Here is a 17,316-nt window from a genome sequence, read left to right as displayed (position 1 = left end):
CAGAAGGGAAACTGAACTGTCGAAGAAAACACGAGGTGGTCTTGACACTGACACTGTATGGCTTTAAAGCGAATGTCTGTGAGATTGCAAAGTGAATGTAGGCACCTGTTGTGGGCAGACGGAGGGAGCGTAAGAAAAAGCAGGGTAGGGCAGCATGTTTTTGTCCATCATTAGCACGAGAAAAGAGCTTATGGTCTGGGTGAATACTGGATTCTGATTGGCTGGTGGGGGCTAACATGCGTGCATTATTTACGTATAACCACACACGTAGTCCGGTAGTTAAATCACTGGGATATCACTCCGCTGTGGGCATCGCCATAGCAACACATGACACAGCAGAATCAGATAAACACTTAATTAGTGACTGACAGGAACGTATGAGATGGATTTTGTGTTAATTTCAACGTTTTTGGCTAAAAAAAAACTTTTGATAAATGGGAAGTAGAGGAAAGTAAGCAGCTAGGTTAGCCTACTGTTAATAAAATACGAGCTTTCCATTTCTATTGAAAACAGTTAAGGTACTATTCATTATTTTCAGACGTACATAAAATGATCCCTGCACTTAAGAATATTGGCTGGATTAGTAAAGTCAAACAAAACATTTTGGGCCAGGTATAACTTTCTACTGCAGCTATTTTCATAAACAGTTGAGCTCGTTGAGCTACAGGTTGCTAGCTAGCTTTAGGTTCAACAACGTAGAAAAAAAGTGAAATAACTCCTGTCCAGGAAAAATGGAAAAGTGCCGGGTTATGTTGTGATTCTGGAGATGCAGCGTGTGTTGATGTTGTTTCGTTGAGCCTGACTGAGATCCTCGTAGCAGCGAGAGAATGGCTCACTGTGATGAGCGTTCAGAGTGACCGGCTAAAATCCCACATAATATAGTCCCTGCAGTTTGGCATATTTAGCGAGTTTAGTAAATGAAAGCAACATATTTGGATGGATTTAAAGTTTCAGTTTGTGGGACCAAGGTATAAACGACTCCACTGCAGCTGTTTCGATAAACAATTGAGCTTCAGGAAGCTAGCTAGCTAGCTTCAGGTTTAACAGTGTAAAAGTGTTTAACCTGAAGCACCACTCCGCTGTGAGTCATGGTTTCTTGACTCCTCATCGTGCATTAGAGCTGTCTAATGCACAGCTCCTCGCTGTTTAATCATTACTTAACCTCCTAACCCCCACCTTAATACAGTGCATTTTCTCCACTTCATTTTTAATCTAAAAGCTTCTCGACTGGAGGACAGCTTACTGCCGATAGCCCAGTGTAACGCCTCATTTGAAAGCTAAGGCCTATAAAAAAAATGTTTTTGTCTTGTTTGTGTCGACTTTTGTAACGTCCCCATTTTTCACAACCCATACGTCCTTGGCAAGTGTGGGTAAAAATATCCGCCAAGGCTTGGAAACTACAAAACAACGCGCTGCAGCACCGTCTGGCAGAGGTCTGTTTGGGAGTGAGGGGACGGAGGCAAACTGCAGCTCATCAGACGTAAAAAGAAACAAAAGTCGAATAAGTTTGAGATCAGTATAGAAATTAGCTCAACAAACTGAGGAGCTGTTTTATTTTAGCAGTTCATCATCCTGTCTTCTGTCCAATGTAAGGGTCCTAGATGTGTGTAAAACTCCATTGCAAACTCAGTCTGGATTCTGAAATTAAACCTTACATGTGTGGAACTGAGAGTGAAAAAACATTTCTCTAAAGACTAATGCTACATCATTATTTTCAAACAGATTTATGTCGAGGCGGTTCAGGAAGAAGGACCTGCGAGGGAACTACTGCAGGAACCCAGACAACTCCACAGTGGGCCCCTGGTGCTTCACCACAGACCCCCAGCCCCACATGAGGCACCAGCAGTGCGGCATTCCCCAGTGCTCGCAGGGTGAGTGACACAAGGCAGGGCTCCGGCTCTTTCAATGAGGAGTTTTACATGAAAGCTAAAGGTACTGCAACAGAAGCTGGGTCACCATGAAGTACATGCATAAGTGGAGCTGCAAATCTTTATTTCAGTGATTTGAAATGATCTCTAAGTGAGAAACTGGTCCATAGACTTGTGTAATTGCTCTCCTCCCCATTTATATTCATTAGGGACAGGACAAAAAGGCGAGAAACGAAGCTACAAGCCTCCACAGTGCTCCTGGGCCTGTCAGTCACAACCCAAAGCTAAGACTTAGAAAATTAATATAATATTACACCAATGTGGTACAAAAATCTTACGCTGGGCTGGCATTGAACACTAAACAGCTTCTGCACATATTCCGTACGGTTTTCTTGTAAACTTTGTGTACGTGATGGAGCCCTCACAAGGCCATGACTTCACGAGGTTTCACACACTAACAACTTTGTACACATGGTGTGGAAGAAAGCCAGATCAAACTTACAATTCACCGTCAGAAGTCCATACATGATGCTCCTTTCTGGATTTCTGCGAACAGAAATCCACATGATCCAAATAAAGCAAAATAGTTTTCCTTTTCCATGATCCTCCATAGCCGTGTGTGTCATCATATGTGTCATCCACTCAACTCAAGTTAGTGGATGATTTTATTCTAAAATTCACCAGATTCTCTTCCCTTGCTGGTGCCTGACTTCCTGTTCGTATCATTCCCTGGGCTGCAACATCCGCCAAATATAGGTTTCTTGCAGATGATTTCCGTTCACCGTACGGTCTCGGTATCTTGGGGGCTAATGTGAGCCACCAACATTGATTTGAAAGACTTTGGATTCCTTGCAGCTGCTGCACTGCAACCATTCAGGATTCAATGGGAATTGGGTGATATACTCACCATTGTCACGTGAATAAGCTGTGTCTACAGAAACAATAAGGGCCCGATGTTCAGCCCGGCGCCACAACCCTGTTGCTCAAAGCGAAGTTGACAACAACTACAAACAACGGTGCCCCAGTGCTTTCGCCAGTCGCCTGAGGGCGTTGCTTAGGTGAAAAATAGAGGCAGGTGTGGTGCGCTTTTACACCACGCAGCAGGTTTCTGAAGTTGTTTTTGTTTTCCATGTATTACTGAATCCTCTGGAGTCGCCCCTAACCGCTAGGGCAAGCTAGCTTAGTGGTCGATTAGTGGTCGATTTTCTTCCCTATTAAAAGTTCATGGGCCAAACCTCCCAATCGTGGCCCAAAGTAAAGCCCCACTTTCCATCATATCTGTCCTGATTTTGGGGTTGGGGACATTTAACCCCTGATTTTTGTCACAATGTTTCTTAAAAACATCGCGGGGGCCAGTGGTTCCATTCTCGAGAGACGGATTTAGCAGATTTGTCAAATTTACCTGGAGCGCGCAAACCACGTCTAAACCAGAAAAACACAATTTACAGTTTTCCTCCTGTTGCTTTGACACATTTCTCAGATTAGAAGAATATTTGGGCCCCCATGGTTCTGATATGTTCCTTTACAGAAAAACTTAGCTCCGATTCATTACCTTGTGACGTGATTCTGCATTTGCGATATTGTATTTTGAGAAATGCACTTTTGAAAACCTTTGAAAGTATCCCCTCTAATCTAAAAGCCTAAAGAGCAGATGACCCTGACTACCACCTGGAGAACCCTGACCACACTCAGAGAACCATTGGGGTGGGGGGTTTCACTGTCTCTAAAAGTCTTCCCCAGTGAATACAGGATCATTCAAACAGATGTCAGATACAGTGGACATAAAAGCACGTCTTGCACGTCTCACATTCTTGCTAACCACAGTCAGTTCCACCAAACCAGTTGTTCTGTTGACATTGACTCAGGGACTTTCTACCTGAGGGTGAACCGCCTGCAGTTATCGACTTGCCAATGATGTCATTTGTACAGTTAAAATAATGATTGTTTACAAACCACCTCCGAATAGAATGTTCCCAAACACACCTTTAAACAGCTGCAGGTTTTTAAAAAAATACTTGTACGAGCATTGCATGTGACTTAAAGGGGACAAATTATGCATCATTGTTCACTTGTCGAGTATATTAGTTTGTGTCATGGTTTGTAGTAAAGGCAAGTTAAGTGCTGGTGACTAAAGAATGTGCAAGGGCATCATCCTCTGCATTTGAGCCATCCTTTAAGCAGTGCCTTTGGGGGATCTGGTAGTAAGGATGCACTGATACTGATATTGGTTCAGATTTGAAATATCCGATACTGAACCTGTTTTTGTTTTCACTTAACACTCAACTGTCAGCAACTTAATTTATGTGTAAAAGTGCATGCCAGACCTTGTTTAACCTGTAGCATAGTTGCTGAATGACTTTTACTCTCCACCTGTAGTCCAAGCATGGCCTTATAAATAAAAGTATACCAAAAACCCAGCCTCCATCCCACTCGAGAATACAGTTCACAATGATGGGTCGAGGCGCTACAGTCAGTAATGACCCTCAGAGAAGCGTGAGGTACAGTGTCAATCTTATGGTGACAGTGATGTACAACAGGTCTCCGTAGTCTAGAATAGATGCAAAAATGTGTGTTAAAGTTTGTTCACAATATGGGGCATGAAAGTGAGGGAGTCATCCATCAAAACAGTAAATTATTGTCTGCAGCGTAAAAAATGTATTGCCCTAATTCATTAAAGGGATATTTCAGGATTTTTGGCCTCATTTCCTAGTAATCCAGACTGCTGTTGATTTCTGGAGATGTATGTTTTTTTTTTAATCCATGCAGTCCTTATATTTGAAGAGTTTAGTGGTGCTAGGCTAGTGCTAGGCTAGTGCATGCCTATGGTAACTAGTAGCCTGCATTAAACCTCTTCAAAATCATGGGGTAGTCCTCCAAACGTTGCCATATCTGATTTGTAGAAAGCTCCTTTGTGAATTCCACGTGTAGTAATGCCGGCCACAGGTAAACAGACTACTATAGATGCGGTAAGCTAGCACGGTAGTACAATGGTTAGCGCTCTTGCTTCACAGCTACAAGGTCCGGGTTCGATTCTCACCAGGACGGGGCCTTTCTGTGTGGAGTTTGCATGTTCTCCCCATATATATATATCTTCAGAAATCAACAACACTCCGGATAACTGTAAAATGAGGCCCTTTAATGTACATGATCAACAAGAGGGGTCCTTATATTGAACCCTGTGGCACCCCCTTGTGGACATTTCAAAATTCAGAGCACAGACCTTTACACAGGCCCACATTAAATACACTGTCCTGTCACTCAAATAATTTGTGAACCAGGAAACAGCATGATCAGACAGTCCCAAACAAAGAAGTCTATGCTTCAAAACAGCATGATCCACAGTGTTAAAAGCTTTTGACAAATCAATAAAAAGGGAAGCACAATATTGCTTTTTTATTATGAGCCGATGGTACTGTCTGTGCTTTTTCCTGAAGCCGGATTGCAGTTTAGAGACAAGTTTATTAGAGTACAGTAACTCTTTTAGTTGATCACAGACAACAGATTCATCAAATTCAAGACATTTGATAATGGCCTGTAGTTAGTTAAAACTGCTGGATTACCTACTTTTAATAAAGGAGTAACACAAGCTGATGAGTGAGATGTCTTTAAAAGGACCTTATGAGGATGTACTACATAATCAGTTGCTATTTTCAAGAGGTAGTATATTAATGTAACACTGGATTTTCTTGTTGTGAGCCTGCAGTGTAAGGCACCAGCTCACACTACACACTCAAAGCAACCATTTACTCTACCCCCGTCCATTCCACTCTCCCCATCAGCGCCCAGATTGCAGCCTGATAGTTTGAAATGAGGTGCGGCGAATGGAGCAATAGGCACGTCGCGTTCCCCACCGGCTAATGCCGCTCTCTCCGCTCTAAAGTGCACCCGGTTTTCTCCATTTCCCGGGGCCGGCTGCGGCAGCGCTCTCCAGGTGTGTGCCGCCATTTAGCCTGCCTGGTCTCATCTCGTCACGTCTCTGCTTCTGGAACGCTCCAAAGCTCAAGAGGGTCACGCTGGAACGTTGTTGGGAAAGATTAGTGCCGTCGTTTTGGGTCCCATTTGTAAATTGTTTGCTGTTTTTACTGTAGCCGGTCCCAGATGTGGTAAAGCGAAAGCCGATGCACATGCGTTCCCAAAGGTGTTTTTTTTTTTTAAATCACTACATGGTGTCAAAGAACATCAGTGTCAGGAATGGTCTGGGATGGATGTGGGAAAAGGGGATGGAATCACAGAAAGGCTCGTTTTTGAGGTTCAACAATGCTACAAAGGTACAGTTTATGAAAGAACTGGCATTTACACCATGGACAGAAAAAAGTGTGGAGCTCTTATGCTTTACAATTGGATTGGTAATAATAAACACAAACATACTCACTTAACTTGTTTTAGACCCTGTCCATACGACGTCAAGCTGAGGACCAAACGCAATCCAGTGTATCATCCATACGAGCCCGGCGTTTTGGGGGTTTGTAGACAAACATTTTCCAAACTAGGTCCCAGAGTGGAAAGATCTCAAAACGCCGTTTACGTGGCTCTGTTGTTACAACGTCTCCGCAACTTTTTACTAAAACAATGACATCACAGCTCCAGAGTGGTGTCTGTGATCCATAATCTACTGACCTTATAATGAGTGTTCCTCATGGATCTATGATTGTTTGACTCCGCTCCTCTTTGCTCCACTGCAGTCCACAAGCCACAGGTGACAAGTAGAAAAACACGGCCGAGTCAGTCTGTGTTTTGGACTGACAGTCAAAATCACTGACAGGTTTTTCTTTCTTTAGTTCCGTTACGCCTGAAGGATAAACTCGACTCCTCGTCTCTTCTGTAGATCCTAAATCCTTGAATCAGTTTCATTTTCACTGTTTACCATCCATCCATTTTCTTCCGCTTTATCCGGGGCCGGGTCGCGGGGGCAGCAGTCTCAGCAGAGATGCCCAAACTTCCCAATCCACGCACAGCTCCTCCAGCTGTTCTGGGGGGACCCGGAGGCGACACCAGGCCAGCTCGGAGACATAGTCCCACCAGCGTGTCCTGGGCCTTCCACGAGGCCTTGTCCCAATAGGACATGCCTTTAACACCTACCGCGGGAGGCGACCAGGAGGCATCCGGAACAGATGCCCGAGCCACCTCAGCTGGATCCTTTCGACGTGAAGGAGCAGTGACTCTACTCCGAGCTCCTCCTGGCTAACTGAGCTCCTCACCCGATCTCGAAGGGTGCACCCAGCCACCCTGCGAAGGAAACTCATTTCGGCCGCTTGTATTCGCGATCTTGTCCTTTCGGTCATTACACAAATCTCATGACCATAGGTGAGGGTGGGAACGTAGATCGATCGGTAAATCGAGAGCTTTGCCCCCGACTCAGTCTCTTCACTGTTCACATTCCACAAAAGTTTACTGCGCATGCGCCCTCTACATCTTGTACTATTATCCATGTTAGCGTCTCAGCGCCTCACACAGGCCTGGAAGATGAATTAGACCATTTTATGATCTCCAGGACTTACAACCTGTCATTTGGGTGGGATAGTTTTATTCCGGGCTAAAGCACTTCAGCTCAGCCATTTTCCTGCTACTGTCAGTGAACAAAACCCAACGACAATCCATCTTCTATTACAGGCAACATATTTATCCCCAGATAAAAGAAATAGATTTTAAATGTACAATACTGTAAATGTACATGTCCATTCTATGGCAAAACAAACCCGTCTCCAAACTTATTTCCAAAGCAGATCCAATCTTACGGCAGGCCTCCAGTGATTAAAACTCTGTGACTGAACTCTGAAGGTTTTCTTCTGCAAATATCAACAACGTGATAAAGTTGAATTGAAACAGTCAGCTGCAGCTCCAACTCGAAGCTAGCTCAAACCCTTGTGCATCTTGATTCATGTCATACAACTTTTCACGACTTTGAAACAGTTTTTGCGGTTTTAGCCCATGTACCTATTTGTCTCTTCCTTTATGTTACAACCACAGCGGTGAATGTTCGACAGAGAGGGCTGAACATATGCTCGTCTAAACAATAGTCAAGCCGCTGAACATTACGGCCGCAGTTTTGTTTACGAGGAGTTAGCAGCTGGTTTCAGTTCGTGGCAGCTTCTACGGCCCTTCCATGACGTCATAAACACCCACAGCCCGACATACTGCGGACCTACATCAGGTCTGTTTGGAACAATGAGAACAGGGAGAAGTCGAGAGTAGTTTGGAAAAAAAAGACACCAAGCAATTCATTTTACAATGGTAGCTTTGGAAGAGGCTGGTGGTTCTGCTCCTGTGGTGGAGATTTACTTAGCTACTTAGTCTTTGAGGAGTCTTGAGAAACCTTGGGACACAAAGAACAACAGTTAATTTAGTTTCCTCCACCACTTTGCTTAAGGCTATTTACTTGTTACTAAACTGTTGTAGTTATCTTATTTAAGTGTAATTTGCCCCATGGACAGATTTCTTGAAACTAGACTCTCAAATCAAATACAAATTCTCTTATTTCAAGATTATCTTTTGCAGTGAAACTAAACTAGATATCAGAAATCCCTTTTGAACAAATATTTGTGTCCATCCATCATTTTGTATTTTTGCATATAAATATTGGCCATTTTGGCCATTGTTATTCATAATATGCTCTATTTTATATGAAAACAAAATGAAAGGAAACTTCCAATACTGTTTTTATCCTTAGACTTACTGTATGTCAGTAATCTATAGCAGTTACCCCATTCACCTTAAGTTCATCATAACACATTATACAGAGTTCATTCAATACAATAAAAATGATGATTAAAGTGAAAAATAAACTTGTCTCACAAACTCTACAAAATATGTTCACAATCAGACTCAGTATGAGCTCAGAGGAGTAGAGATGTTTCATTTCAAACAAACATCATGAGATTTTGTGTTTCTGTTAAAGGATCTGTATCATGCAATTTCAGCCATATAACGTATAGGCATTTATATGATACATTGTACCACTACCACCATGGAGCACTAATGTTTGTGATAAATATAAGTGTTTTCTGAAGGAAGACACAACTCGATTCGATTGAGTTAACTCCACCACCTCTCTCCACTCATACAACTTTTGCAGTATTAGAAATATAAATACACAGCAAAAAGTAAACTTACTTCACGATGCAGTTATAAGGAGTTGACATCTATAACACAACTTCATAAACACACACGCTAACACACACAAGCTAGCACACACAAACTAACACGCGCTTGGATTGACTCACCACTCTGGGACTCGCGTTGGTTATAAAAGTTAATGACAGTCACAGAAAAACACTATTTTGGTGATAGTCGACGAATCCCGGAAAGAAATTCCAACTTCTGGCGAGTGGCCTCTTCTTTAGAAAGGTTCAATAAATTCACGTCCTTGAAGCCAAGCGCGCTTTTCTCTGACATCATCGTTAAAAAAGTTACAAAAGCAAACAGCGCAAACATGCCATCTGTTCACACGGTCAGGGGGTGCGTTTGTTTTGACCGCAGGGGCAGCGCTGACCTGGAAGTGCCTCGGGCACATCCTTTGTTCTTTTTTTCCCCCTTTATTTCTTTCTTATAACAGAAATAATGAAAAAGGTATTTTACAAATTAAAATCAGGCCATAAGCATAGAATTTAGACATTACATTACGACACAACTGAGCAAGTCAGTGGTTTTCCAGGAGAGGGTGGATTCAGGAGGATTGCTGAGAACTGTGTGAATGAAGCAGTTGTTTTTTGATAAGGAAATAGCATAACAACATGGTTAAAAGCTCCAAAAAGTCGATTTTGCATGATATAGCCCCTTTAAAGGGGTCGATCTCTGGCATAACTATACAGAGGATCTCAAATTATGTCATTCTCTCTTCCACCTATAGAGAATGTATAAAAGTATTACACTTGGAAAATACATGAACTCTAGTTTGTTTTAGACTGTATCAACCTACTTAAAAAATCATTTTGATTGTTTGATGTAACGTTAGAAAGTTAACAAAAAGCATGTGCCGTAAAACATTTTTTAAAAGGGTCGGCAATGTAAGCATTAGCTTCAGTCTATACCTTTTCGGTCATTTTGTATGTTATGAAGAATATACTTAACTCAATATAAATAATTTGTGCATAATTTTGACCGAACAAACTGAACTGAATGATATAATCTGTTGTAACGTATACTGTCATCATTGTCCTTTTACGCGTCTGACTCCATATCGTTTTAATAAGAAACCCTTTGATACAAACATTGTGAACCCACTCATGACATCTTACCTTACAGCGTCCACAGTCTCCCGCCGCTGATGCCTTTTATTGAGATGGAAAGCAGAAAATTACTGGAAGAGATTTGTAAAATATTAGCTGGCTCTAATCGAAAGCATTCACCCCGACGACCGCGCACACAGCTCTATCACGACAGCAACAAACTGGTAAACATCTGCTTTGAATCTGCGGCGCTGGGTTTGTTTACACTAGACCAGAGCGCGCACTGCGGCTAATCGTGTCGTCTTTGAACTAAATGAGATGCTATGGCTCCGTTAGCGTGGCCCGCTATCTGTCATTCCATACGTTAAAGGTGTTGCCACTGTGTTATCTGACCCGCAGCTATGTTTTTACAAGAGATGTTTATTGCAAAATGTTCCTAATTACGAGAGAGTGCCAAACCATGACCTGTAGTTCGTTACGTAAGAAAACGGAGGCTTGCTTTGTTGTTGCTCTTTGTGCTGCTCGTGCTACGCTACTTTGTTAAGTGGAAACATTACAGGCTTTGGTGATTAATAAGATACGCTCTTTGAAACTTGGCACACATCTCCCTCCACACTGCAAACTGTTGTTGTCTTTATTCAGGCTCACAAAGCTCTGAAATCCCGTCTCATAACGTTTGTTTTCAAAATGGTGCACAAACTGAGCATGGATACATGTATAATTGTCTCGTGCAAAGCGTTTTGTGAAGGGCACTATATAAATAAAGTTCTTCTTCTTTGGGATATGCTTGAGAAGGCTTTTCGCAGTGGTCACACTCTCACATCATCAATACATGATCTTGGTGAAAAAACTGGATCGTTTGACATTGCTGAAGCTTATTGAAACAACACCACAGCCAATGGTGCTGTAAAAAAGCTCTACAACCAAACACTAAAGCCTGTGGCCTTTTCATTGGTCAGGCAGTGCATATTCTAACATTGTTTACTTTTGGCATTTGTGTCCAGTGGAGTGTATGACATGCAATGGGGAGGACTACAGAGGACCCATGGACCACACTGAGAGCGGGAGGGAGTGCCAGCGCTGGGACCTGGACGAGCCTCACAAGCACCTGTACCACCCCAAAAGGTAACACACAAGCACCTGTCCCCCCCATAGACGTAATATTACTCCTTGCTCCTCCACATTTGCCATAATAACTACGTTCGAGGGGGAAATCATGGTGGATTTACAGACTCCTCCTCTGCTGTGACGGAGCATGTTCCTAAAATGGGCATAAGGGCGGGATCTTCACTGTAGATTCAGCCCTCGCGGGGCACGTAGTTCAGTCGTAGCCACACCTCCGCCATTAGCTCTAATGCTAACAACATATCAATCAAAGTCCTCATCAGTGTATGAGATTTCTAACATTTTTTCCTACGAAAAACCAGCCTGGTTTCTTTAATTGTAACTGACCCAGCATTATCACAGGAGCAATACGTAGTCGTAGGTGTAGCAAGTTCCCCCCCCCAAAAAAAATAGAAACCAGGCTTTACAGTTGCTTAAAACGTGTGGAAAGTGCAATGCTATCTAGTAGAAAACTAGCTTGTTTTGCCGCCCACATATGGAGGTACTGCAGCAATGGCGGACAATGTCGGCCCCGTAGCATCATGTTTTTAAAGCGGCGCAACCTGCGGCCATTGGTCCCACCCCAAAAGGTAGCACTCGGCACCTGTACCACCTCAATAGGTAACACCAAAGATCAAAGTCAGATGACAATGTTGATAGTTGCGATGCTATTGTGTGATATTTTAATAGATATATTTTAAATCTGAATGAAAAATGTATTTATAGTAATAGTTTAATTTGACTGTTTCTTATTTTGCTGCAAAAGCACTCGGGTCTGTATTTTTCCTGGATTTTGAGGCACAATCGACATAATACAGAAAAGTTCTCCTCATTTTCAAAACTCCATTAGCCATCGCCCAGACCTGTTTGGAGATGTTCTGATCTAATCTGTCATCAAATTAGAGAGGCTCTTCTCTTGTTTTTAGCATGCTTAATTCCTCTAACTACCTGCGGAGACGCAAACCTACACAGTCCATGGAAAAGTATTTCCTATAGCAGAATTATGCTTCACACTGTATGTGCACTTTGCATTTGGAGGAAGCCCTGCCTTTTTCCAGCTTCCTTCCACTCTTAATTTCCTCCTCAGTTCTTGCCGTGAAGCGAGAAGGCTAACCACTCTGCCACCATGCCGAAAAGGCACTGGGAGGTGTGGGAATGGAGCGAGCTCATAGAACACCATGAGCTAGTTCACAAGGTCAAACACACAGCCGCCATAATTCAAGTTTATGCAATAATTAACCATAATTGAGGGGCACTTAGTCTGGAGATTAGGCGATTAGGAGACAGTCTCTTTCCCTTTCGCTCAAAGAATTTTGCACTGTAATAATGTGGGACAAACTGAAGCCGAGCTGGGAAATCCTTTCAGAAATGAATAAAAAGCTGCTTGTTGCAAAATAAGATTTAATCAAGCAATGGCTTAAACTGGATACATCAGGTATAATGGTGGCTTAAAGCAAGACACTGCATGGGAATAGGGATAAATACTTTTGGAGATATCAGTTTGAAACTTTTGCGCTAGACTACTGACATAAATGTATGTATTAAAAGCTACCTCAAACCTCTTCAGCATGGAGGACGAGATAACATAGAGAGAACAAGTCAGTTTAGGGTGATGTTGGCCCTTTAATAAATACACAGAAAGCTGCAGTGATCATGATTAGTCGTGAATGTATGTTCCAGGTGGTCTGGATTAGAGAGAACTTGTTAACAGGCCCTTAATCATCCTCCTGTTTGTGGAATCGCGGCCCCAGACGGCTCATCGCGCTAATGTAATGTAATGCAGCGTAATGAGTGGCCCCTGAGCTTTAGGGCCCGAGGCGGCAGACAGACCTGTGGGGACCAGGGGCCAGGGTGACACTTACAGAACACCTGTAGTACTTCGGCTCATTATCCATACTCTCCCCAGAGCTCCGAGCGCAGATGGAGACGGCACAATGTACTTATCCGTATTATAATCACATTGGACCTGCGATCCCTCTGCAGTATGGGCGGGGAGTGGAAAATCCCACACCGTGTGGGGCCGCAGAGTGTGGGATATGTTCTCCCGATGTCAGAGCAGCTTTTCTTCTACAGCTCCTGTCATCTTACAATGATATGAGTGGTCTCTACACCTGAACTTTGGGGGACAGCTCCATGAGAAAGGTTTGAGAGGCTGTACCTGGTTTTATACTCGCAGTAAAGTGAAATTCAGTTCCATAGTGTGTGCATAGCCGGGGCTTGCAAACATGACAGTAGGCTAAAAACAATGTTAATCTCACGGAGGTTAATGTCATAAACATTACCAAAAATATAGATATATTGTTAACTGCTCCTAGTATGGAGCAGTTTATGGGTTCTTGGCTTGTTACTAGGGATGGGCAATTAATCAAAATGTAATCAAAATCTGTACTTTGGTCGATCTCAGTAATCATCCTGTGTCTTAATAGTTAAGTTTGGTTAAATCGGGCTTCACGGTGGCACAGCAGTTAGCACTTGTGCCTCACAGCATAGGTTTCACCCTGTTACTCCGGTTTCCCCACCACTAAAAACATGTACAATAGGTTAAACCTTTAGCCAGGTGTTTCTGACCATTAGCCTGGCGCCACATCTGGATATGGATGTCCAAGCGCCGGCCTGCGCTGGTGGCTCACTGCTCCTACAGGTTACCCCAGCAGCATTGAGGATGGGTCGAATACAGGGACAAATTTCTCTATAAAGGTTAATAATAATAATATTATAACTTTCTTAAATCAGCTACATTTATATATTTTTTGTATGAGATTAAATCGAATCGAGATGAATTGTAGTTTCATGCTTTGAGAGATGATTTGACCCTGAAGTGTGCTCTCGTCTGGTGCAGGTATCCCGAAAGAGGCCTGGAAGATAACTACTGCAGGAACCCAGACGGTCGGCAGAGGCCCTGGTGCTTCACCACGGACCCCCACACGCCCTGGGAGTACTGCCACATCAAAACCTGCGGTAAGTATGCCAGTAGGTCAGCCAACACCGCACACTATTTTCTTTGTTAGCATAAAATTCACAAAGAACTGTACTCCTGATTCAATGAAACAGGTCACTCGGTGCAATAAAATACATTTAAAGACTTCTCAATTCACGAAAAATGTGCAGGCAGAAATATGAACTGTTGAACAATTAGTATAGGAATGTTTTGTACATATAGTATGAGACGTTTTTGCTCAGTGTACTCCTAATTAGGGAGTGGACAACGGATTTAAATTAGTCCAAGGCTACAATCCGGCATGGTGTGATCATTAACATGCACCATCCCTACTAAATAAACCATTAAAAAAAATTGAAGTCAAGACGCATTTGGCCTACATCCAAAATGAGTGCACCTCACTGCTTTAAGGAAACTGCAACCTTATCAACGACCTAACTTACGGCCTAACATATGCGCTTTGTAAACACAGCCACATTTAAGTTAACAGTTAATTCCATGACCTGTGGAGTTCCCCAGGGGTCGATTGTGGGACCCCTTTTATTCAATCTATATATGCCTCTATTGGGCCAGCAAACACACAGCAATAATGTGTCCTGCCACAACGATGCAGATGACACTCAGATCTCTGGGTCACTGATGGCTGGTGAACATGGGCCACAAGAGAAAGTCACATTGAGTCTATTTAAAAAAAAAAGAAGAAAAAATCAGGTTAGAAGTCTAGGCGTAATCATGGACTCAGACTTAAACTTACACAGCCACATCAAAGCAATAACATCAGCAGCCTTTTAGCCTTTTAAAAATAACAAACCTGACTTAGAACAACAGGTAAAACAGGTGTTTGAACATTCTGAGACCCCCAAGGTGACAATATCTGTAGTTGTTTGCAAAAGACATTGTATTGGATAAATGATGGCAGCTAACTGCGATCATTACACTTGCGTTTTTGATTTCACATTCAGCTCCAGTCGCCAACACAGACTTGAGTGGGTTGGCTAAGAGGTGCTGTGTTTATTTGCCCTGCGCCTCCGCCACTCCCGCCTGTTTATTGTTCTGGGGGGGTCTTACATGTGGCCGCCCGACTGCTCCACATTACCCTGTGTTCGCTGAAAAAACAACAACAGGGCACACATGACGTTCATTAGAGCTAAAGAGCAACAAGGCCTAACTAACGAGGAAACTAACTTGGCAGAACATCACTACACTGCTTTATACATTAACAGTTAACATGTATGGCCTTTATTGCAGCTTATACCTATCATTTTAGGGCTTAATTTTACAAGTCAAACCAGCCCGTTTGCTGCCTGGGGAAGATGAGCTCCAGGGTCGGGCCATTCCGTCAATAAAACCTTCTTGAGGTACAAGAAATATCCTTAATTCCACCAACATACATCCATCTCAGGATAAGAAACAAAAACTGTATTAATAGTTTTAGCTGGTTCTGCCTTTGCATTTGACTGCTGTAGCTGACTGCATTCAATGAAATGTGTCAAAAATGTTGATGTTGCCATAGCCCTGCGAATCGACCTTTGCCGCCTATACACCCAGGCTTCTGATTGGCTGGAGGGTCTGCTTATGCGCAATATTGTCTTATCAGTTTGTTTTAATGAACAAGAGCATTCAAAAGTGAATCTGCAGCACGAAAGGAGATACTTTTCTTTTCAAAGATACTTGTGTAACCAAGCAACATTGGAGAAGTTCACTCCGGAGAGGCAGTAGCCAAGGTGATGTTACACGGGACTGAAGAAAATGGAAAGAATTCTGTCCTCATTCTTGACTTTATTTACCTCATTCTTTGCAGATTCTGTTCAACATGTTCAGAACAAACAAGAAAAGGCCTCTAAAATCTGGTCCCTGATCTATAGGTTGCGTTCAACTATAGTTAACGTGGATTGTTGACGCTTTTGGCTTGGTTTATGGCGGAAAGTCTTTGTAATTCTTGGGCCTTTCCACATAAAACCAAAACTGACACAAAGTTCGACATCTTTTCTGTCATGAACGTGTCCAAAACTGGTGTCAAAATATTGGCTTGACAGAAGTCGGTGAAAGGACTTTAAGCCAAAAGATGAATACAGCAGGATTGGAGACCTAATCCTTCACAAATAATGATCAGGTTGACCATTTGTTTATCTTCGGTTTGGAGATTACTTTACTTAAGGCGAGACACGGCAGGTGAAAGTATTGATTTTTCACGCAGTGGTCGAAGTGGAGATTTTTATCTATTTTCCTCCCTTTACATCTTAGTTTTCATGTCAGAGTATAAAAATGACAAAAGTCACCCCGCATGATGTTTATTTTATGATGTTTTGTCCGTCTGCGAGGCGCGGGCAACCCGGAAGTAGCTGCTGCGCTGCGTAGAAACGCCGTCTTTCAAGCAGGTTTTCATTCATAAATATTGACAGATTTTACATCCACGTGTTCTGCTAAGGGTCCCTGTGATGACGATTTCACCCAAATATGGTATTATTCCTCCTACGAGACGCTGGTGCGGAAGAGTCGAAGAACGGGCCGCGCATGCGCACTCGCTACAAAACTTCAGGGCTGGTTTTCTCTGAATGAGAGAAAGTCGCACTCGGGCAGAGCCTGAGCCCTTATAGAAGCTCCCACAGACTCCAAACTTTACAGTCTGAGACCTAACAATATTTTGAAGGTTTTTTCAGAGGGATTTTTTAATATCTAATTCCTAGCCTGATTTATTCAGCTTTGAAACCAAAAAAACAGGCGAAATTTGAGTTTTTACAGATTTTTCCACTGATGATTAGTTTATTGAAAAACTAAACAAAATATCCAAAATCCCCTCTGAAAAAATCTTAGTTACTAATATGTCAATAAAATAAAACCATAAAATTTAATTTAATTTTGATTTCGTTGCCCAAAATATAGGCAATTTTGGCAATTTTAATGCTCAAAATGCAAAAAAACATAAAATGACAGAAAAAATGCAATACATTTTTTTCTCATATTTATATCTGTAATGTTCAGCAAAAGTTTCAAATTGATATCTCTACATTTTTTTTTTTTCCCTATTCACCTGCAGTGTCTCGCCTTAACTTCCTTTCTCCCATTAAGTTCACGGCACCTGCCCGCCACCTGACATTATGGCATCATCAAATTCTAGAACGTGAACGTAATCTATTGGCCCCATCTTCCCTTCTTGGCACCTCTCCATTTGGACCGGAGCCTCACTTTCCCCCGATGGGCCCGTCCCAGGCCGCGGGCCGGCACAGCAGCGGCTCGGGTA

The 17,316-nt window shown here is 42.6% G+C and overlaps 1 protein-coding gene across 1 annotated transcript in view; it reads left to right on the top strand.

The window, feature by feature from the left end:
* Positions 1-17,316, top strand: part of hgfb (hepatocyte growth factor b) — an 84,324-nt gene that overhangs the window by 40,546 nt on the left and 26,462 nt on the right. The window contains exons 5-7 of the mRNA XM_079567817.1: positions 1,723-1,871; positions 11,038-11,158; positions 13,977-14,095. Of these exons, the coding sequence (XP_079423943.1) occupies positions 1,723-1,871; positions 11,038-11,158; positions 13,977-14,095 (389 nt within the window). The remainder of the gene's footprint in view (positions 1-1,722; positions 1,872-11,037; positions 11,159-13,976; positions 14,096-17,316) is intronic.

The sequence above is a fragment of the Gobius niger genome, assembly GCF_951799975.1.
Source record: "Gobius niger genome assembly, chromosome: 12".
Classification (NCBI taxonomy): Eukaryota; Metazoa; Chordata; class Actinopteri; order Gobiiformes; family Gobiidae; genus Gobius; species Gobius niger.
The sequence above is the reverse complement of the archived record's forward strand: the minus strand, read 5'-3'. Positions and strand labels throughout refer to the sequence as shown.